This window comes from Aethalodelphis obliquidens, unplaced genomic scaffold (genome assembly GCF_003676395.1).
Source record: "Aethalodelphis obliquidens isolate GAN/ISIS:26980383/991018 unplaced genomic scaffold, ASM367639v1 scaffold13, whole genome shotgun sequence".
Lineage (NCBI taxonomy): Eukaryota > Metazoa > Chordata > Mammalia > Artiodactyla > Delphinidae > Aethalodelphis > Aethalodelphis obliquidens.
The window spans coordinates 22,003,520-22,028,216 of record NW_020837957.1 but is presented as its reverse complement, the minus strand read 5'-3'; the positions used below and the strand labels follow the sequence as shown (position 1 = coordinate 22,028,216).

Sequence of the window (24,697 nt, the reverse complement as noted above, 5' to 3'; positions counted from 1 at the left end):
TTAGGTTTTCTCTGTCTTCTTGAGTCATTGTTAGTAGACTACATTTTTCTAAGAATTTTTCCATTTTACCTAAATTTTCAAATGCATTGGCATAAAGTTCTTCATATTTTCTTTTACATGTCTGTAGAAGTTGTATTATCATTTGTGATAATCCTTATTTGTGTCCTCTTCTTTTCTAGATCAGTTGCTATTGTGAATTCCTTTTCTATTTTGTTAATGTGTCCTCTTGACTTTTGTTATATCCTTTTATATTTTTAGCTTAATTGCATTGTGGTCAGAGAACATATTTTTTCTGAGTTCATTCTTTTAAAATACGTTAAGACTTGTGTTTATGGCCCAGCATGTGGTCAGATTTTGTAATCTCTGTTTGCTTGGGAAAGAAAAATTATTCTGCATTTGCTAAATCTAGTATTCTAAATATATTCCTTTTAGGTCAGATTTGTTAATTATGTTGTTCAAATTATTTATAGTGCTACTGGGTTTTTTTTGTTTTTTGTCCGTTTTTCTATCAGTTACTGAGAGAGGTGTGTTAACATTTCCCAATAGATAAAATCAAAAGGATTTGTATGTTTCTCCTTGTGGTTCAGTTAGCTTTGCTTCATATGCTTTAAGGCTAAATTATTAGATGCATACTTCAGGAAATTCTTGGTGTATTTAACCTCTGGCATTATGATGTGACCCTTTTTGTCTCAAGCTTTTTGTGTACTTTATCTGGTATTGAACTATTTCAGTCCTTTGGTTGGTATTTGCATGGTGTATTTTGTCCCTTACTTTTACTTTAGGCCTTTTTGTATCTTTATGTTCTGGGTGTACCTTTTCAAAGTACCATATAATTGGGTTCCAGTTTTTCTCCATTCTGACAGTCTGGAACTTTTAACTGAATCATCAAATTCATTTACTTTTTAATAAAATTACCTGTATATTTGACTTTAAATGTGTCACCGTACTTGTGCTATTTGTCCACTTGCTTTGTTTTGTTTTGTTCTTTTTCTTCTTGTCTTTTGGACTAACTGAGTAATTTCTTATCATTTGAAGTTTTCTTTTATCAGTTTAGAACTTACACATCCTTTTTCTATCCTTTCATTGGTTAGGCTAGACATTGCATGCATACTTCATTTATCAGTATCTAAAGTTAATCAGTACCTTAAGCCAGTACTTAAACAATGCAATGACCTTAGAACAGGAGTTGGCAAACTTCTTCTGTAAAGAGTCAGATAGTAAACCTTTTTTTCAAACCTTATGGTTTCTGTCACAACTACTCAACTCTGCCACTGTAGCAAAAAAGCAGCCATGAATAATACATAAACAAATGCACAGGGCTGTATTCCAACAAAATTTGTTTATAAAAATAAGCAGCAGGCAGGATTTGGCCCTAGTTTGCCAGCAGTTACCTTAGAACACTTAAATTCCATTTAACGCTCTACTGACTTTTCGTATTGTTTTCAGGTATTTAAATTGTCTTTTTTGTTTCAATCTCCATACAATAATTACTGTTTTATCCAGTCAGTGTTTTGGTTTATCTTCATATTTCCCACTTTCTTTGCTCTTTATTTTTTCTGCCATCATCTTAGATTTTCTGTCTGAGAGATCACTTTCTACCTCAAGTAGATCTTTTAGAATGTCCTTTAGAGAGAGTTTGCTGGTTGCCACCTCTTAGATTACTCTATTGGCATTTAAATCACTCTTAAATGATTTTTGTCTATAGAATTCTGGGTTCAGAATTACTCTTCCATTGTCTATGGCTTCCATTTTTATTGTTGTAAAGTCATTTGTCATTTTTAACTGCCTTTGAAATATTTTTTCTCTGAATGCATTCTTTTTATTGTTGGTCTTCTGCATTTTTTACTATACTGTGAAAATGCACCTTTCTTTTTATTTATCTTACTTGAGAATTATTAGATTTATTGAATCAGTGGAGTGTCTTTCATCAATTATAGGAAATTATCAGCTCATTTCTATTAAAATATTACTTGTGCTTTATTCATTCTCTCTTCTTCTAAAACTACCATTAAATGTGGCTTAGGCCTTCTCCCTATATCACACTTACCCCTTAACCTCTCCTGATTTTCTCATCTTTTTTATCTCTAATGCAAAATTTTAGTTTGGCTTATTTAAATATCTGCTGAGTCACTTTTTGTAGTTTCTCTTCACTGCACATATTTTCAGGCTTTTATTCCTTTAAATTTTGCAGAGCAGTTCTGTAATCTGTGTATGATTTTTTTAGTGTCTGAATATATAGGGAGCTCTCTCAGCTACATCTTTTTTCTCTTTTGGTTCCAGTACACTGAGCCTTGTTTTCTTATATTGTTTGTACTTTTTTGTTTTTTGTTGAGTACTGCTTTTTTTTTTTCCTTTAAATATTATTTGTGGGAATTTTTTGAAAGTTAGAAGAAACAGGCCTTCCTTTATTCTACCAGGTACCTAAGAACATTGCAGATCTGTACTATCGTAAACCAAGTTGAAGGTTTAAGACTGTGTTAACCAAACAAGCAAGGCAAATCATTTCATGGGCTATAGCATGGGCTCAGCCAACCTACATGATCCATGGAGAACACATGTCAGAGCTAGAATTCTCATATCCCATTTTGTACATCCTACATCAGTGGCTACTTTAAGTTAAGCCTTGTACTAGGCAGTGCCATAGTTCCTCCCTGAATGAAGCTACCTGACTAGTAATAGAAACAGGCATATATATATACATAGCTAACTATGGTATGAAACCATCAGTAAAAAAAGAAAGAACTGTATAGGTAATCCCTGTGATTGCTAAAACCTGTATTTTTTAAATCCCCATAAAATTCTTCTTTTGGCTTATAGAGTATATGGTTAAAATCACAGGCTCTGGAATTAGACAGACCTGGATTTGAATGTAGGCTTTACGTCTCAGAAATAGCTGAAATAGCAGAAATGGGAGTAATAATAGTACCTGCCTCATAGTATTGTGAGGATTAAATGAGACATTGCTGTTTAGGGCAGTTTGTGAAACATAAGTACTCAATAAATCTTAACTATTATGTTTTGAACGTTGTTTTACGTGCTTTTGGAATTTAAGGCATTTTAATATTAATTTGCCTATTTGTTTCTGGTTGTTAGATGTACTTTATGAAAAATCGTGCTCGAAAGCAAGCTATTAACTTAAAACTTCTACCCAATGGATTCACCAAAAGGAAAGAAAATTCAACATTTTTTGATAAGAAGTAAGTGTCTGACTTCTTTCTTAGTATATCAGATGTTCTGATTTGATTAGGAACATCTTTTAAGGTTTGGTTTACTATAGAACATTGCTACTCAAAGTGTGGTCTGTGAGGTGTTTGTTATTGGTACAGGACAAGATGACTGCACAAATTGGAAATAAACATTTAGGAACTTATGCTAATTTTATGTCATGTGACTTTAATAACAGTTTGGGTTTGGTGTGTGGGGGGGGGGGTGAGAGATGGAGAGAGAGAGAAGAGAGTGTGTGTACGTGTCTGTCCTTCTCTCTGAGACCTAAGATACCGTGAAAGTATTTCAGAAGCTTCAAGTACAAAGCAATAAGTCAAAGCAGAATTCCTGCATATTTTTAACCAGAGCAGCTTGGCTTTTATAATCCTTTTACTTTGGGATTCCAAATAGAATTTCATTTGAGAGCCAGTGATGGAGAAGAAGGGGAACTTGGAAAACATTTAGTCTGTAGTGAATCTGTGAATACAGATAATACATTAGAGATGAGTTTCCTGCTCTCTGGAAAGTGCTGGTTCAAAAAGGCCCCAGTAGTACAGAAAAGAACAGGATCCCAAAGTACTATAAGTAGCCCACTAAATTATTGGATAATACCTTTCAAAAGTCAACATTCTGGATTTAGAGTCAAAAAACCTGAGTGAGTCCTCCCCGCTTCAGCCTCTTAGTAACTGTGAGGCCTTGAGCAAATTACTTCTTTTCTCCGGGCTCCATTGGCATAATGGTGGGGGTTGTACTAGGTAAACTGTAAGGTTCCCTCACAATTTTACTACATAAATTGAAGAGTCAGAATGATCAGAATTATTCTAATAAACCTTCCATCTTTTCAGAAGATATTATATTATTAGAGAATGGTGTTATCCACTTATTTTATATGTTTCAAGACAAATATTTGTAAAGGTGGTTTTCCCTTTTTTTGGTTGGTTTCTAGGAGTAAAGTAATACTTTGCATTTATCAAATATGAGATGATTCTTTTGTGTATTTTGAAACTGACATATTTAGAAATAGACATAATTTGTTTGAAATTTAAGATAACTGGTTTGTGCCGTCTGAAATATAAAATGTATTCCTGTTTTATGAAAGAAACCATTCAGAATGGTTTTACTACTGCTAATATAGCCTCAAAATTTTAATTTTGGGGTCTTTAGACACATGAATGTATGTGGGAAGTTTTTTCCAAGAATACTACATTCGGTGTATTTTCTGGGCTCAGAACACAAATTTATACTGTTATTTTGGAACACCTCAGATCTCTGAAATGGCAAATTGGACTCTTCTTGCGTTATGCCTTTTACTCATGAATTTACAATGATTTGGGCTTGATTTTCTTATATTTTTAGTGTCTTCCCATGCGGAGCTTAGCAACATAGTACACAGTAGACTTTAGAGTCAATTTCTTAGCTGCTTTCACATCTGTAAAATGGAGCTAATGATAGCTACTGTGTAGTTGTGACCTTAGTGTATTAATTTACCTAGACACTAACTGGAGTGTAGGAAGGAATCAGCATATAGTAGCAATTGTAAAAGTAATACATCCTCATCATAAAAAAAATTAAAGAAAAAATAGCACCTTTAATTCCACTACGCAGAGACAACCACTGATAATATTTTATGTTTTCTTCTAATCATGTTCTTTTTTCAATTAATAAAGTAAAACATAATATTAAATACTTATATAAAAGTATAAAAAGTTACATGACTCTCCTCAGGTTAAACATTATTCATCTGTGTGAATAAAGACACACACTTTTTTCTACAGCTAGCTTTTTTCTATTTAACAATATATTATGGACATCTTACTTGTTAATGCAAATCTACCTCACTTTGTTTAAGTAGTATATTTCAACTATGACTATATCCTAATTTATTTATTCCTATATTCATGAACATTTTTAGCTAATTTCTAGATTTTAATTATTACAAATAATGCTGTTATAAACATCCTTGAATAAATTGTTTTGTGTGCTTATGTGACTTTTTCTGTATGATCAGTTCCTAGAAAGTGGAATTACTGGGTCAGAGACTACATGCATTTATACTTTTGAAGGAAACTCCAAATTATCCTCCCCAAAAAAGTACCACTTCGTACCTTCCACAAAAATGTATGAGTGCCTATTTTAGTTATACTGCACTTTAATTGAATATTATTAGACTTTTTTGCATATCTGATTAGACGTTAAACAGTTGAATTTTTTCATTTAATGTGCCTGCTTATATCTCATCTTGATCTGTTGCATGCATTGTAAATGTTTTCACCAGTCTTTTCACCCTTAATTTTGTCTTCCAGTCATTTTTGATGCATTTTAAAGAGTTGTAAAAAAAATTCTATAAAACATAGAGACAGTAAAATGGAGTAGTTAAGAGCACAAACTGGAGCTAGGCTTCCTGGGTTCAGATTTCTAACCAGCTGCTTCCTAGCCATGTGATGTTAAGCTAAGCCACCTAACTTTTTGTGCTTCAGTTTCCTCATCTATAAAGTAGAGCTAGTAATAATAAACTAGGGATAAGCCAGTTTTCATTTCCATTTGTAGTAAATGAGAATACCTGTTTAAACGTCTCACTAGCACTGAGTTGTCTCTTTTTTTAAAAAATTTTGTTGCTATTTTGGAAAGTGGAAATGATATTTTGTTTTAATTTGATTTTATTTAATTGCTACTTAGATATGGAATATTTGGCCACATGTTTCAGAATAATATCTTAAAATTCAAGAGTGAAGTTTGACTTAATCCAATCTGTGGTAGTAAGATGATCTTTCATTCTTATAACTATTTTGGTGAAATAAATAATTCAAAATAATTTGGTGAAATAAATAATTGAAATCTATGGAACCAAATTTTTCTATTTGTTCTTTGTTAAATTGCCCATTATTATTTATAAATGGAAAATGCCACGAACTGAATTTAAAATGTCTGTGTTTGGATGTTTGATGAATAGTAAAGCATTAAGGTGAATTTCCTGTTAGTTGATAGCCATACTTAGAATATTCTGCTTAGTTGGTTGATAGCTTGGAAATCTCTTTAGTGTGTTCATATTTTGTTCATTCTTGTTCAGCATTTTCATCAGTGATTTAGATCATGATTTCTTATCTTGGCACTGTGATGTTTTGAGCCACAGAGTTCTTTGTCGTGAGTGGCTGGCGTGTGTATTATAGGATGTTTAGCAGCATCCCTGGCTTCTACTGACTAGATTTTGGTCACACACACACACACACACACACACACACACACACACACACACATCCCCTGGGATGGGGGCAGTGGGGAGAGGCAAAATTTGAGAGCCACTGATTTAGATGAATACGGAAGACATACTTATTGAACTTGATGTTTGGCAAGATCAGGATTGCAGAAAATTTTGATTGCTAAAAGGTGATATATAAGTAGCAAGATAAATATATATGGTCCTGTACTTAACTCTTAGGGGGGGAAAGTGAAGAAAGGCATTTAGAAGTACCTTTTTTGTGATATCTGTGTTTTCTCAGACATTAATGTGAAAACGATAAAAATTTTAGATGATCGTAGTGTTATTTGCTGGAAGGAGGGAAGAAGAGGATGCTACATCTTATCAAAGAATTATTTTTACCTCCCACATCGCCAGTATTGTGTTTTTAAGAGACTTGTTTTCAATGCTTTTTTAAACTTTCAAAAATGGTTAAGGTTTTGACTGAGGTAAACCTGAATTTGCATATTGCCTCTACCTATGGTTCACGTTAGGTGACCTCAGGCAAGAGCGAATTTACTGGGTTGTTGAGGGGAGTAAATGAAATAATACCTAAATTAATACCTGGCACTTAGTAGATAATGTGCAATGATAATAAACGATCTGCATTCTCTTACTGGAAATCTTTGAGGATATGTTATGTTTACTATATTATATTCATCCCTAGTAGGTCTGGGGCAGCATTATATAATCAAACAATACTATTTCTGCAGTGAAACCTACAAATGTTTACATTTTAATGGGAAAATAATGACTGTAAATGAGATCAGTCAGGTTTCTGCTGCTGGAGGAGTTATGAAAATTTTTCAATTTCAGAGATTCAGGGTTTGGAATTGTTCGTATGCAATCTTGGTCCTGTACTAAGATAATTACTCCCTAGGTATTAAATTATTCCTTTGTTTGTTTAAGCAGCTTGAGCTACAGTATACACAAAAACTCAAATTGAAGTTCTTAAAAATTAAATGTTCCACAATGTTCATTGCAGCACTATTTACAATAGCCAGGACATGGAAGCAACCTAAGTGTCCATCGACAGATGAATGGATAAAGAAGATGTGGCACATATATGCAATGGAATATTACTCAGCCATAAAAAGAAATGAAGTTGAGTTATTTGTAGTGAGGTGGACGGACCTAGAGTCTGTCATACAGAGTGAAGTAAGTCGGAAAGAGAAAGACAAATACTGTATGCTAACACATATATATGGAACCTAAAAAAAAAAGAAAAAATGGTTCTGATGAACCTAGGGGCAGGACAGGAATAAAGACGCAGACGTAGAGAATGGACTTGAGGACACGGGGAAGGGGAAGTGAGACGAAGTGAGAGAGTAGCACTGACATATATACACTACTAAATGTAAAGTAGATAGCTAGTGGGAAGCAGCTGCATTGCACGGGGAGATCAGCTCAGTGCTTTGTGACCACCTAGAGGGGTGGGATAGGGAGGGTGGGAGGGAGACACAAGAGGGAGGAGATATGGGGATATATGTATACATACAGCTGATTCACTTTGTTATACAGCAGAAACTAACACAACATTATAAAGCAATTATACTCCAATAAAGATGTTAAAAAAAAATTAAATGTTCCAGTGGTAACTTTTGAGCATTCTGAGTGAAGAATTCTTTGTGGTGTTTTTGTAACTTTTCTGTAAAGTTTGAAATTACTTGAAAATAAAACGTTTTTTAAAAACAATTAAATAGCCCCATATGAAGTGTGACTAAAGCACATTCTGCTTGAATTACCTCTGTAGGACTAACAGCAGGTTATGTGGTAGCAAGTGCATTAGGTACCTTAGAATCATAGGTTCATTTTAAGCCAGGCATCCTTTATGGTAGGAGTTTTTGACCAGTATGACTTCAAATCTCTTAAAATCATATGCAAAATTATGTGATATGTGAATTTTTCTAAGACTAGGAACCATAATTTTCATTTTATAGTCAAAGTGGGATATAACACTAACCAGCCTGTGATGTCAAAAGTGTATTTAATATCAGTAGCAACAAATTTTAGAGGACTGGTGAATTTGCTGGAATGTCATAATGGATAACTTTAATGAACAAAGAAAAGTTAAGGGATGCTTATATTAAGAATAAGTTGAGCCAATACGGAAAAGACATTCTCTGTTAAAAATAGAGGAGCTTAGTAAGGAAATGTGTGCAATATAAGGCTCCCCTACTTATTTTATAGCAGATCCCAAACTACTTCTTTTAAATTGTGACTCTTTCAAAGGTAACTTCTCTGCCTCATCTCTTACGTGGGGCATGTAACTTGATGTTTACTTTCACCCAATGTTAATCAAAAACTATTGAAAGAAATATGAAAGATCTCTATGAAGAAAACTTAAATTCTACTGAATGGCTTAAAAGAGTTGAACAAATGGGGGGAAAGGACCATGTTATTAAGAGACTCAATATTATAGAAATAACTTTTATTTCTTAAATGAATGATCTTTAAATCTGATATCCCAATGAAAATATTAATGGGATTTTGTTTGGTTTTGATTTCGGATTTTTAAATTTTTTTTTTGGAGAAGGAAAGGATTCATGATAAAAATGACTTAAGTTCATTTGCAAGAGTAAACATGGGAGAAGCACCAGGAGAACCTGGGAAAAGAAAGTAATAAGGCTGGACTCATTAAAATGTATGAAATTTTAATAAAGTTTTATGGTGTTGATGTAGAAATGAACAGTTAGTTCAGATAACAGAGAATAGACATGAGGCTATTTGGCACTCTAGTATATGATCAGATAGTATTTCAAATTAATACAGAGAATGACTTATTCAATAAATGGGGTTGAGACTGTTTGCCATTTGACAGTTTTTTTTTTTTTTTTTTTACGGTACACATGCATCTCACTGCTGTGGCCTCTCCCGTTGCGGAGCACAGGCTCCGGACATGCAGGGTCAGCGGCCATGGCTCATGGGCCTAGCCGCTCTGCGGTATGTGGGATCTTCCTGGACCGGGGCACGAACCCGTGTCCCCTGCATCAGCAAGCAGACTCTCAACCACTGCGCCACCAGGGAAGCCCCATTTGACAGTTTTTTTACCGGAACTTCCAGGTGGAATTAAAATCTTTTTCTTCCCGTTTTATTGAGATATAATTGACATACAGCACTGTATAAGTGTAAGGTGTACAGCATAGTCGTTTGATTTACATATATCATGAAGTGATTATCACAATAAATTTCATGAACATCCGTCATCTCATAGATACAAAATTAAAGAAATAGAAAAAAAATTTTTTTCTTGTGATGAGAGTGCTTGGGATTTACTCTGAACAACTTTCATACATAACACACAACAATCTTGATTATATTTACCATGTTGTATATTACATCCCTAGTATTTATTTATCTTATAACTGGAAGTTTGTACCTTTTGACTACCTTTGTCCAATTCCCCCTCCTCCCCTCTCTCTGGTAACCAGAAATCTGATCTCTTTTTCTATGAATAAGTTTATTTTTGAAGAATAAGTGACCTACAACATTATGTTAGTAAAATCTTAAACTTAAAATGAAATTTAAAATATGGGAATATTTTCATAATTTTGATGAGAGGAACATCCCATCCAAAGCCGTAAAAGAAAAAAACTAAATTTACATAATTTTTTTTTTAAAAATTGGCCAAAAAAGACCATAATAAAATCAAGACTACCAGACCCGCTTCCAAAAAAAATCTTTAAACATATATGACAGTGCTTACGCATTAATAAAAAGACTAGTAACTAATTAGGAAAAGGGGCAAAGGATAAGAATAGATGGTCATAGAAAGATGTATACATATACATACACACACAATATGTGTCTGACAAGCATATATTAACAATATCTGATATAATGAAGGTATGAGCTAGCCAGACCATTTTCTTCTTCCACTGTTCTTGAGAATAAAACTTAGGTGTCATTTTAGAAGACAATATTTCTAAAAATGTTATACCTGCCTACTCAAGGAATTTAGCCTCAAATGTATTAGTACAGTTCACAGAGATATATGTACATGTATATCTATTGCAACATTGTTTTTAATAGTGTAAAAACTGGCAACAGCTTCGAGTAGCCCTCAGTACTGGGCTGAGCTAAGTTAATAATGATGCCTTCATACAGTGGAATTCTATGCAACCATTAAACAAACACAGTTAGATACAGATGTATTGTCATGGAATGACATCCATGATATTGAGTATGTTCAGTTAAAAAATAATGTTGGAGTTTAAATAGTTGTCTGAAAGATATGAAGCTCACGTTTCCTATTGATGTAAAATTTACAGGCAATAAAATGCACAAATCTTAAGTGTATATTTGTTGAGTTTTGACAAATGCATATACCAGTATAACCCAGTCCCTGTAAATATATAAAATATTACCATCACCCAAGAAAGGTTTTTCCTAGTTATCTCCTCTCCTCCTCAGATAACCTATTCTAATTTTCACCCTGAAGATGAATTTTGCCTGTTTTAAAATTTCATATATATGAATCATATAGGTCACCCTTACTTTTGAATGATAGTTTAGCTGAATATGAAGTATCTCAAGTTGACATTTATTTTAGTACTTCAGTTTATTTATTCCACTGTTTTCTTACTTCTTTTGCCATTATTGAGAACACTGATGTTTTATACAATCTTTCTATGTCAATTGCTTTTAAGTTCTTCACTTTTGTCTTTGGGGTGATTTATCTTCCTTTGGATTTGCTCTGCTTTCTGCATAATTCTGGAAAATTCTAATACATTATCTTAATTTTTTATTTCTTTGTCGGTCTTACCTACATTCTGGGTAATTCATTCAGGTGTATCAACCAAGTCACTTTCCCTCCTTAGCTGTGTCTAATTAATCTGATATTTAGCCCATGTACTGAGTGGGCTTTTTGTTTGTGTTTCAGTTACACTTTTCATTTCTTGAAGTTCTGTTCCTTTCCCAAATCTACCTGGTCTTTTAGGTAGAATGTATTCCTTTCTCATGTTTTAACCTCCCTTTTTATTCAGTAATTTAGTGCGTTCGTTATTTGTGTAAATAATTCTGTCTGAATTTCTTGGAAATTTGTTACTGCTGTCTGCTGTTTCTGCTGACTTCATTTTGATGGCTTGTTTCCTTGTTTTTTTCTAAAATGTAATTATGAACTCAAGTTCATGTAGGAGGTGGTATGCATTTGCTTATGCCAGATACCCATCGCACCAATCCAGGACCCTCTTTAATTTCTTAGTCTGAAGTTTATCAGACTATACTACTGATAATAATTTGAACCCCAAACCTATTTGAGGAGTCCATACTTATTCATTCTCAATTGAAACCTTTCCCCCACCTCCTATACCTTTCTCTCTCCTTAGACCTCAAGCTGAGGTGGACAGGTTTCCTCATTGTCTCCCTTTGCTGGTTGGCAGAATTTTTCTGGTTCACTCTTTAACTGCATAGTTTTATGCAGTGATCTCAGTTTGAGGTCTCCAGCTTATGTGAGATCAGTATCTTGTCTCATGTCCCGCAGTGGCTGTTGAAACATAAGCCTTTTGGTTACCAAGCCTCTTGATTACTTGGAAGCAAAGGCCTCCAGAGCAGGTATAGCTTCCACATTCCACTATGGTTTTTAGTTCCTGCTTCCTTTTGGCCCCTGAAAATTTTTCATACTTTTTGATGAGCTCAGTATGTTTGCTGTATTTCTCCAGGATTTCTTATCGTGTGCCTTGAGAGAGTTTTCAGATGATCTTCTCCGCCAAGTTGCCCTAATTGCCTAAAATAAGTAGTGGCCCCAAACAAAGGGAAGGTCAGTTGTCGAAGATAGATGGATCAGGAAGGCATGATAATTACTTGTTCACCTAACAATTCTACTTTTAGGAATTTATCTGATATATATAACCATACATATGGTGCAACATTGTTTGTAATAGCAAAAGAGTAGTATGAATCTAAATATCCATCAATAGTGGACTGGTTAAATAAATTATGGTACGCCTTTAAAATGGGGAAAAAATTCAGCAGCTCTAAATGTATGAATATTGGAATGGTTGCCAGAAATACTAAGTGAATAAAGATAGATACAGAACTATGTTCATTGTGTGCTACCATTGTGTGAAAAGTAAAGGTTATATCCGTATATACTTATATTAAACTATTAATAGTAGTTATCTTAAGGGAGGGAAATTGGGTAGAGGGGGACAGGGATGGGAATTACGTGCCCTTTTGTACCTTTTTTGAATTTTAGACCATGTGCATATAATACTTATTTTAAGAATAAATAAATGAATTTTTTAAATAATAATTTTAAAAGACATTGATGGATGTGGGCAGGACCATTATACATTTTGAGTTGTAAATATATTCAATAGTCTTTGAAAAGTATTCTGATACTGTCATATAAAATTCCATGTTTTTATCCATGGCTGCATCTTTTCAGTTGTGTTTTAGTGTTTTGCTACAGAAAGCCATGGATAGCAAACCTGGAGATTATCTTGGTTGTGTTTGAATATCACATCTCGTTTGGTTGCCTAAGTCTCTTGTTTTATTTTCCTGGCTATTTGGACCTGAGGATTCAGCAGTGAGGGGGAATATATTTTGACTTGTCATTTGGAAAAAAGAATTAGATTGAGAGACTCCTCCCCAATAATATCTTTAGCTTAACTCCAGGCATGTACTCTCTTGTGTGGTCTAACCTCCCATTCCCTAGGAATGGACCCAACTTTTGACCTTTGTCTTCTGGCAGTTTGTCTCCACATGACCTCGACCCTCATTTCGAAGCAGCCCAGTCCTTCTTCATTCCTTTACAACTGTCAGCTTAGAACTGAGTTGCTATCTTCCTTTCGGCCCAGGGTTCTTAGGCTCTCTGTCTAGGGGTCTCTCTTAAACTTAGAGTATTAAGATAGTGGAAGTGTGCCCGTTATTAAACAACAGTGTGAATTGCTATTTGAGCTCCAGTCCTATTTTAGAAGCTAGCCACTAGATGTCTCTCTTGTAAAGAAATAACCTTTTATAGATTCTTAAAATTACTTTTTGTAAGAATGTCTGTATGTGTGTAACTGAGTCACTTTGCTGTACAGCAGAGATCAGCACAGCATTGTAAATCAACTCTACTTAAATAAAAAAAATTTTTTTAATTACTTTTTGTTCTTTGGATAAAATTACAGCATTCAAATTTTATTGCGATGATATACCTATCCACCTCTATTAATGTCAGTAGCACTTTTTTCTTTAAACGATTATGTGGCAATACATTTCTTAAACAACAGGTTTTTTGGTTTTGTTTTTGTGGATTTGGTTTTTTTGGGGGGGTATGGTGTCTTATAAGTAGTATAGGTTTGTACTTTGTTGCAAACTAACTTTAGAAAAGAGCAAAGGAAAATGAAATGGATTTAGCAGTTGTGGTCATGGTGAGAGAGGTCGATTTGGGGGGATTACATAATAGGTGCTCAGTACAAACTTGTTAACTAATTTAAAATGATTAGCTCTATGGTTTCTCTCCAATAACTGCTTTGATACAGTCTGATGAAAAAATTTCAAAGCAACAGCAAGGACTTAACACTTCTATTCTTTCACACTGGTTTTCTAATGGTTCCTCAGTCAATCAGGTATTCCCTTACTGGGGCCATGTAGGCAGTGGTCAGAAGGAGGTTCTTATGCCACAGCATCACAGAGGGTATATCTTTCCACAGCAACAGTTACCCAGCATTCATACAAATGGAAACCAAACATTCTTGATCATATCAGCGTCCCCATACTGGTTCAGTTAGGGAAGTCCTTCCTCAGTCACCGAGTCTGCTTCTTCATGATATGCCTCAGTAATGAGTCCCTTTCCACTTCCTTCACCGCAGCAACTATCAGCTGTCTTCTCCCATGCAGGCCCAGCTTGTCTCACCTGGGACTATTGGGGAACTTCTGAGAGCTCTCCCTGTCTTCAGTGTCTTCTCACCTCAGTCACTCTTACACATTGATGCCAGATACATCTTCCTAAAGCATGTTTTTAGTATGATGGTCACCTGCTCAGAATCTTTTAATGCTTCTTGTACCCACAGGAGTCATTAGCTCAGAGATACCTTCACTGGTCATAGGCAGAACTGCCAGTAGGTGTAATCTGTCATCTCATGTGGCTTTGGATGGACTGCCTGAAGCTCTCAAGTGTTGTACTCTATTCCATGGCCTAAAATTACCTTCCTTTCTTTATCCCCCCGCCATTTGAAATTGCTACTTTTCAGGCAGTTGGAAACATCTCTTTCAAGTATTTCTCATTACCCAAAATAATGAAGGGTCTTCCTCAGTGTCTTTACTTTTTAAAAGAGGAATAATAATATATTTAATAATTTTCAAATGTTTATTTTGTATTAAACATGACAAAATTTAATTTAATTTTTATGTGTAAGGGAGTTTTCTTGGCAAGTTATTTACCTCTCTGTGCCCATTGCCTTATTTGTAAGATGCGGACAATAATGTGCCAGTTTTGTGGTTTTCAATCTAGAGTATACATCAGAATTAACTGGGATAATTTCAAAATGCAGATACCTGGGCCCGACCAACAGAATTCCTAAGTCATTGAGCCTAGGGTAGAGCTTAGGTATCTTTACATTATGAAAGAACCAGAAGAGGCTGTGCATATGTAGGGGCAGAGGATATATGGGAAATCTGTACCTTCCTCTTGATTTTGCTGTGCACCTAAAGGGCTCTAAAATAATTTGTCTTTAATTTAAAAAAAAAAAAGGCACTAGGTGATTCTGATGTTTATCTCTACCCGAAAACCACTGACTTATATGCCAGTAAGTCACTGTCCTTCTTCTCAAGTAGTTCAGTGGGAAGACAAGACAGCAAACTCATAACGTAGTTTGGTGAATGCTCTGATGGAAGATACATGGAGTGTTGTGGGAGCACAAAGGAGGGCTCAGTGCCCCAGCCTTGGTGGAGTGTTATTCCTCAAGAGCTGGGGACTGGAAAGTCCTCCCAAGAGAAGATAGAATTTGAGCAAATTATTGAAGGACAAGGAGGAGTTTTTAAGTCTAGGGTTTTATCCAGACAGAGGAAAGGATAGTCTATGGTGAGAATATCAGATGCAAAAAGAGTAGCAAATTGAAGACAATGTAAGTAGTCTGGTATATCTAGAAACTAGGGTGGGAGTTGGGAAGTGGTAGGGGATAAGACTGGAGAGAGCCCCACTGGGGCTGGGCCTTGCAGGACCTTATATTGCCATGCAGGGAGTTGAGATAGAGTCATACTTTAAGCAGAATACGTTCCTGTTCCTCTAAGGGATCCATACCAAATAGTGGATCTTCATAGTTGTCCCCACCTGAAACTGGGGAGAATGAAAACCATAATTCTATGTCTCACATCATTATGAAAATACTTTGAAAAGTTCCAGTTATATATTATATTGTATGTATATGTATTTCCTAATGTATTCAACTAAATGTACCCAGGCTGGTTATATTCTTAATCCTTGAATGTCTTCCCCTTTCATATTTCCTAGACATCTGTGAAAGTACACATGGTAGTTCATCTTCTCCATTATTTCTCCTTTGCCAGAGTTCCTATAGTACATATTTTCTCCAAAGTTAATGCGAAACAGATGCTGGCATTTAGTGCTGGTATTCAGTTTTTGTTATGCACATATCTGCTATCCTTTCTGTGTTCTGGTGTTTCTTAGTAGGGGCTCTGTTGGCATTTTGAACAGGACAATTTTTGTTGTGTGGGACTGTCCTGTGCATTACAGGAAGGTTAGCATGTCTGGTCCCCGCCTGCTATATGCCTAAAGTGCTTCCCAGCCTTGGAACAATCAAAACTGCCTAGCCACTTCCAAATGAGATTGATGCCACTCCCAGTGGAGAACTGCATTATTAAGTGCTCAAGTATTTACAGTTATTTGAAGCAAAATGTACTTTTTCATTTCGATCTTTACCTACTATATCCATTTTCTTAATATACTGTCTACTGAAGCCAGTACCACATACTTAACCTGTTTCCTATTATCATGTAGTAGTGAAACTGATTTTTAAAAGAGCAAAATATAATATATAACTGGAACTTTTCAAAGTATTTTCATAATGATGTGAGACATAAAATTATGGTTTTCATTCTCCCCAGTTCCAGTAATTTTAATCCATGCTAAGTAACTACACAGATCCTTTGTATTCACTCTTCCAAAAACACTTACTATGGTACCAATCCTAATAAAATAGATGGATTATTTTTATGAAGTATAGTTACGTTTATGTTTGAAGCTTTAAATTTTGATCTTGAAATACATTTCAAAAAGATAAAATGCCTATGAGTGAAGAATTATGTAGATATTTTGTACATTTGTTTTTTTCTTGAAGGGTTTCACATTTTTGTAGATTTTCCTTCTGCTTTAAGTTAAAATAAGATTTCATAACCCATAGTGGAACAAAATGCCTTTTTCCTGAAATTCCATCAGGTATTATTTGCTGTGTCCAAATTTTATAACAGTTGACAATATACAGATTAGTCTATCTTTTCCGTTGCTTAGAAATGCAAGATGACATCTAGAAAGAAAAATTTAATCCCTTGTATCAAACAGTTAGGATGCTTTATTTTTCATGAAATAAAATATTCAGTTCAAACCGGTTTGAGCTATAAATAGGGTGTATTATTGGCTCTCATAACTAAATGTTCTGAGGTTGGATGGATTTCAGGGTGAATAGGTACAATGACTCAATTGTATCTTCAAGGACCCAGTTTATTGCTGATTCTCCATTGTATCTTCTATGGTGTCAGCTGAATCCTTGTAACAGTTTAGGTAAATATTTAGGAATGCTTCTTTCCCAGCATAACTGAACAGGAAACCTGAAATTCACCATGAGTGGACCGCCTAGGTCATCTGCCCAATCCTGAACCATTGTGTCCAGGAGGACATACGATGTGATTTTCTTAAGCCAGACAGTTAAGTGTATAGTCCTGGAGGTAGGGATGGGATCCATTCATCAAAATATGGTTATGGATTAGGAACGAGGATGGTGATAAGGGTTGCCAAGGAGACAAAATGTCCACTATAACTCTTAAAAGTGATTTTAAAATATGGAGGCAAATATTTAAAATAAAATATAATTGAGATCCATTTGAATTACCAGTACAGAAAAATACATGGCTTGTTACTGAACTTTCATTTCTGGAAAGTTCATAATAGTATACTAGATTGGAGCATAGACTCTGGAGTTAATGTGCTGCCTGGGTTCAAATCCCAGCTCTGCCACCTTCCAGCTGAATAATCGTGTTGGAGGAGTGACTTACTTCTCTCTACCTTAGTGTTCTCACCTGTAAATAATAGCACTTATCCCACAGAATTACAAGAATGAAATAAATTAACACATATAAAACATTTAGAACAATGCATGACATTCAAAAGGCACTTAATAAACTAGTCAGCCCTCTGTATCTGCAGGTTCTGCATCTACAGATTCAGTCAACCACAGATTGAAAATATTTGGGGGGAAAAAATCTCCAGAAGGTTCCAAAAAGCAAAACTTGAATTTGCTGCACACCAGCAACTGTTTACATAGCATTTATGTTGTATTAGGTAGTATAAGCAATCTAGAGATGATTTAAAGTATATGTGAGGGGACTTCCCTGGTGGTCGAGTGGGTAAGACTCTGCACTCCCAGTGCAGGGCGCCCGGGTTTGATCCCTGGTTGGGGAACTAGATCCCGCATGCATGCTGCAACTAGGAGTTCGCATGCCGCAACTAAGAAGTCTGCGTGTGGCTAAAAGATCCCACATGGCACAGCCTATATTAATTAATTAATTAATTAATCAAATATTTTATAAAATAAAATTTTTTTTAAATAAAGTATATGTAAGGGTGTGTGTAGGTTATATGCAAATACTACACCATTTTATATAAAGGACTTGAGCATCTTCAATTTTAGTATCTGTGCAGTGGAGTGTGGGGAAGGACTGAACCAATTCTCCCAGGATACCAGGGGATAACTATTGTTATTGCTACTTGCTAGTACTCTCTGGTAAAAGGATCTACTGGTAGTCTTCATAACCTGTAGGCTTTTCTAACTTAATAAGTGGTATAGTACTCTGAAGATCAGACTTGTGGAAAATCTAGCTTTAGCTTACCTCGTGGAGTCACCTGTATTTAAAAATCATAAGTAAAAATTTCAGGCATATTTAAACTGCACTACGTCAGTGAACTTCTCAAAAGTAGTAGGAAATACTTTCCTTAATAACTACAAACAAGGGCTAAAAAGTTAATGTCCTGAATATACTCTAGAAACAGTTATTAGAGTTAAATAGTAGGATGAGAGATCTCCTTCTAAGCCCCTCATTTCCCTCTTCTTTAAAAACCTTTGTTGGTAGTGCACTAACCACAGAATGAAATCCATATTGTTTGGCAGAACATTCAGAGCCCTTTATAATCTGGCATTAGCCCACATGTCCAGTTTCATAAACACTGAATTCCATGTAAGTGGAGTTTGATTATAAATTCATGGCGCAATATTCTAAGTTAAAGGCCCCATCAGTATTTCTGTTCTGAGCTTCATAACTCACAGGACATTAAACTGAATGTAAAATTATAACAATGGTAAAAATAGTAACTAGCATTTTTGATTACTATGTTCTGAGCTCTTGACGTGTATGTACTCATTTAATCCTATGATATAAATACTGTTCTCCCCATTTTACTGTGAGAACCCTGAGGCACAGAGATGTGTCTCTTGCTCAAGATCACATGAAGTAATAAATTTTGTTAAGAGTAGGTTTCAGAGTCCACTTAATCTCTGCCCTCTCCTACCTCTGGGCATTACAGTATATTGGATATCCTTTCTGTGTACAGTGTCAATAAAGAACAGGGTTCTTTTATGTGAAACTCTATAAGCTTCTCACAGTGATTTGGAAGAAAAACGCAGTGGGTTGGTGGTTGCCTCACTGCCCTAAAAAGAGGTCTGCTTTGGGCTCATCCCCTCAGTCTCTTTGCATCCCTAATGCCTAGCGAGCCCTTAGAAGTGTTCTTTGAGTAAATGTTTGTTAATCAGTGATGGAATGGAATGAGAATTGGTGATTTTTTTTTTTTTTTAGGAACAAAAATATTCATGCTCATTTAAATTTTATATTAGAAATCTTAGTTCTTAGAATTCAGCCTCCATGTGTAACTCTTAGTCGTAGCGTATTTCTTGAGGAAGATAGTTTTGAAGCTGTCAAATAATTAGATAAGTAATCATTTGACAGTTCTGGTTGGATAATAATTTCTGAGATAAAAAGGAAACACCTTAAAATAACACTTCTAATAATAAAATGTTTTTAAGTTTAAAAAGAATATTAAAATTATTCCTGTCCTTTCTGTGACTACCATCCTGCACTTCCCCATGAAAACATCTTTGATTTTTCTGATTATAAAAACTACTAGTCAGTCATTATGTCAACAATTTATTTAATACAGACACATAAAGTAAGAATTAAGTCCTTTCACAATGTTAAGAAATAACCGTAGTTAAAAGCTTGGGGCATATCCTTCATACTTGTAAATACAAAGTCATGAAGTCAGAAGAATAATTGAGTATGTAGGTATAGTACTTCCCCCCCAAATTTGTGTCTTCATCCACATATTACTTTCTTGAAACTGTGGGAGAAAATGATCCTTAATAGTTTCTAGTAAGCAAGAGTTGTTAAATAAGTGTCCTATATTAACTCATTAAAATCAAGTATAAAAAATATTTATTTTCATCATTTAATACTTATATATATAAGTATTTCTCAACTTTTTTTTCATTATTGCCTCCCAAGGAGGCTTTTTAAACATTTTTCCTTAAACTGCACCCCCCCACCGATATTTTGATACCACAGTTATACTCTATATATCTGTTTATGTACAGGCGCCCTCTAAAGGGCCACAAACCATTATACTATCTAAGATTTTTTTTACCCTCCTAAGAACCAGTTTTCAGCCTTTTTTGGGTGATGCTGCCCCCGTTGAGAATGCATGGGGTATGTGTGTGTGTGAGAGAGAATATGTGTGTGTGTGTGTGTGTGTGTGTGTGTGTTGATATTTGGGGGAGGAGGAGAAAAGGCTTTGCTGTGCATGAATAGTTACTTCAGTTACGTGGCACTCAGAGAGAAGGGGTCAGTTTTTCTGTTACTTTATCAGGTTGTCCAGAAGGGAACATTAGGTTTAATGATTACCACCATTACTTCACCAGTCTATTATCAAACTCTAAACATAGTGCCTTGGAGTGTCTAAGTGACCGAGAATATTCTGGGTACCATATTTCTGTTCTTGAGAATGTTGATAAATACGACAAGGGCACAACGACATTATTACAGTTGAAAGCATTTTATTGAATTTAGGGAATAGTAGTCCTAATGCATTAAGAACAATAATAAATGTTTAAACCTCTGTCCCAGTGGTTCTCAAAAATAGTGATTTTGCCTCCCGGAGGACATTTGCAATATTTGGGAGCATTTTTGGTTGTCACAACTAAGGGAGTGGGTGTTGCTAGTGGCATCTCATGGCTAGAGGCCTGGGATGCTGCTGAGCATCTTGCAATGCACAAGACAACGTACCTCCACCCCTCAAACCATAATAGAATTATCTGGTCCAAAATGTCAGCACTGCTGAAGTTGAGAAACCCAGCTTTATCCTAATGATTCTATTTCTTGGAATCTATCTTTAGAAAATAATCCAAAATACAGCAACAGTTATGTATATGCCTAAAGATACTCACCAAAGCATTCTTTAATTTTTTCCTTTACAAAATCTGTCCTTTCAGAAAACTTATAAGCAAAAAAGAGGGGGACTCAGAGTTCCCCTCATAAGTAATGTTGTTGGAATTTTGATGTATGTGTATTTTTTTAAGTGGGACATATATCACTGTATATACTTACGAAAAATGAGAAACAAACTCAATTCTTTCAGACTCAGGAAGAGATTTAGTTGCCTGTGTCAGGACCACATCAATTTCAGGAAAACTAAAGAACTACTTTAGAGATAATTAACTCACTCATTTCAGGAATTGTTTATACAACACCCTTCAACCTCTTTGTCCACTCTTACTTAAATCTTATACTCTGCATTACTGTTCTCAAATGCCTCTTATACTACCATAGAGTAAAAAAGTACAGGCAGTTTTTCAATGAAATTAACTTTTAGTTCTGTGTACCAGTTAAAGGTAAATGATGGTCCCATCCCTGAGGATATTCTTTTATTTTTTTCTTTACTGTGATTTAATATGGAAGAACAAGAACAAATGGTAAAAAAATTGGAAGCAATCATAAATGTCTATCAGTAAAGAGTAGATAAATAGATTTTAGTATTCTTCATGCAATGGAATACAATGTAGCAGTTAAAATTAATGAACTAATTTACGTGTATATTCGTAAATCTCCAAAGCATAATGTAAATGAAAAGCAAAGCATAAGATATTTAGCGTATAACACTGAAATAAATGTTGATATCACACAAAATACTGTATTATTTATAGATATGTGTATATATATATACATATATATATATATATAAAAAATCATGGATGACAAAAATAAACACCCAACCTCAGGATAGTAGTTACCTCTGATGATGAGAAGAGAATTGGATCAAGGAACAGTAAAAAGACTCATCAACCATATTAATAATCTTATATTTCTTAGAAGAAAAGTATCTCAAGCATATAAATATGGCAATATACAAGTTGGTTAAATCTGACTATGGTTACATTAAATGTTTTTATTCTCTTTTTGTTTTTGAAATATTGCAACATCATATTTTTTTAAAACTAAATGTACTTTTCAGATTTGTTCATATTTGAACTGAGGCCAAATACAGAAAGATTTTTATAATAGTCATAATTTAGCAATGTATATATAATAAAAGTAATGAATGATTTCCTTATAACCACAACTAACTACAGCAAATAAAATTATTTTCAAGGGCTTTTCTCTCTTTGTTTTTGGAATGTTAAGTACTTTCTGAAGGTATTTAGGGTCTACTGAACGTTAAGAAAGGTGAATGATTCTTGAAGTTACTCAAGCAATGGTTGGGGTAATTGAGTATGATTTACAGTTCCACAAGATGACAAGTTGGTCAACTTTTTTCTTCCCCATGTAACTTATCAAATATATTTAGAAAGAAACCATATTGTACATTAAGATTAAAAAATCAGTTTATTTCATAGTAAGAGAGAAATGTGGTATCTCTCAGCCTCTTGATAGTGATACTACGCGATGCCTGTTTCACAGATAACAAATATTGCAAGGTGTTTCATTTTAGAAGACTTCTTTGTTTAAAACCAGTAACTTTGTGGTTTGCATTCAGATTTTTTTTTTTAAGTTTTTTCCTCTGAGATTTTAGACATCTGACCTTTAAATTAGTAAGGGGTGCTTTACAACTTTATTCTATCCAAAAAAATATTAAACTTAACATGCTGTTTCTTGTGTGATAAGTGGCACTATCAACATAAGCGTAATCAAGCATATTTTTTTCTAACTAGTGCTCAAAACTGTCTTGTTATTAACCAAATCTGTGATTACTTACCCTAATAGAAGGATTTTTACTTGATTTTATGCTAGTTGTCCTCAGACAAAAATTTGCTTAAATCATATAAATGTTTGGTGGGAGATACTCTGCTAGATTGTATTAAAAGAAAATTATTTTAGATTTTGGGCTCGTGCTGCTAAGGGATAGTTTTATAGGAGATGCTAGCCATTGCTTGGACATACAGCTGGCAATTAACCTGCCAGTGGGTTGTTAGAAATTTCTTCTAAGTAAGGAGAATGTGTAAAACGATCATGTAATGAAGACGTTTAAATTTCTGTAATGGATTGACTATTTTGAGCATTAAATTTTTTAAAAAAGGAATGGTGTCTAGTGTCACCAAATTTAGATATGTTAAATAGAGCATATGGCTATTTTTCTAAAATCACACATTTAGTGAATTATTACTGTTGATCCTGTTATCAAACCAAAGTTTAGACTGAAAGCGAAGGGACTAACTCAGAGTGCATTCTGCTTAGCAACCAACTTGTCTCCTGTTTTGCTACTGAATGCAAGTACTCATGGCTCAGAAGTGTATCTGCAGCCAGCTGGTCTCAACCAGACAATACTTCATTCACCTAATTTCCAGACTAGTCAGGCAGAGACATCAGCTCATTATTTTTAGTCACGAGGAAATTTATTTGTAAACTTCAAGCAGTAGCAAAAGTGATCTCAGAAGCCCCTGAACTATGAGAAATTGCCTTCTAATTCAAGAATGCGAAGTCCTTGGAATTTCGAACTGCTCTGCCTAATGTTTTTTCCTCTTAAAACCTCTTGCAAGTATATTGTTTAAAAAACATAGCCTCTAGGGCTTCCCTGGTGGCACAGTGGTTGAGGGTCCGCCTGCCGATGCAGGGGACGCGGGTTCGTGCCCCGGTCCGGGAAGATCCCACATGCTGTGGAGCGGCTGGGCCTGTGAGCCATGACCGCTGAGCGTGCGCGTCCGGAGCCTGTGCTCTGCAACGGGAGAGGCCACAACAGTGAGAGGCCCACGTAAAATACTTTTTAGTAGAAAGAATACGTTAAATTCTAAGAATACTTTTAGAATTATTATCGAAAACAAAAATTCAAGAAATCAGTTTTTTGTTCAGACTTTTATTGTCTGCCTTGATCTCCACATGATTATTTTCTGTCTTAGAAAACGACAGTTCTGTTGGCATGTGAAGCTCCAGTTTCCTCAGAGTCAAGCTGTGTATGTAGAAAAAAGGTATAGTATCACGACTGTCTGTTAAGAACTCACTTGTTTTCATTTTGTCTCCATATTTGAAATAAACTGTTAACTTAAACGTGATGTCAATAGTAGACTGGATAACTAAGTGTGGTATATTCATACAATGCAATGCTACACACCACTGAAAATGAATGAACTACACCTACACATATCAATGTGGATGAATCTCAAACATAATGTTGAATGAGAAAAACAAGTTAAGGAAGAATGCAGAGTATGATTTTCGTATGTAAATGTGAAAAAAATGAAAGTATACTTTTTAGGAATACTTTTAGTGGTGGTAGAGCTCTAAGGGAAATGATTAGCACAGAAATCATGATGGTGTTTACTTCAGCATGGGGACAGATGTTAAGGAGAGCGAGGCAGGGAGAATCAAGAGGGCTGAATCAGGAGGAAGAATCTTAAGCAAGGTGGTTATATAGGAAATGAAAAATAAGCCAAAATTCTGCTATGATAAAATTGCTGCTATTAACATCATAGTGTGTTCTCAGAAAATACATGATTTTAGACATGTATATATGTGTATTCATAATTGGAAGTAATTTGCATAACAGTTTTTTATCCTACT

The 24,697-nt window shown here is 34.8% G+C and overlaps 1 protein-coding gene across 2 annotated transcripts in view; it reads left to right on the top strand.

Annotated features, from left to right (window-relative positions):
• ZNHIT6 (zinc finger HIT-type containing 6) overlaps positions 1-24,697 on the top strand; it is a 56,927-nt gene that overhangs the window by 7,035 nt on the left and 25,195 nt on the right. For both annotated transcript variants that reach the window (XR_003434330.1, XM_027114230.1), the window contains exons 5-6: positions 3,094-3,197; positions 24,037-24,105. Coding sequence is in view for 1 of the 2 variants with exons in the window: in XM_027114230.1 (XP_026970031.1) it covers positions 3,094-3,197; positions 24,037-24,105 (173 nt within the window). In the remaining variant the exon portion in view is untranslated. The remainder of the gene's footprint in view (positions 1-3,093; positions 3,198-24,036; positions 24,106-24,697) is intronic.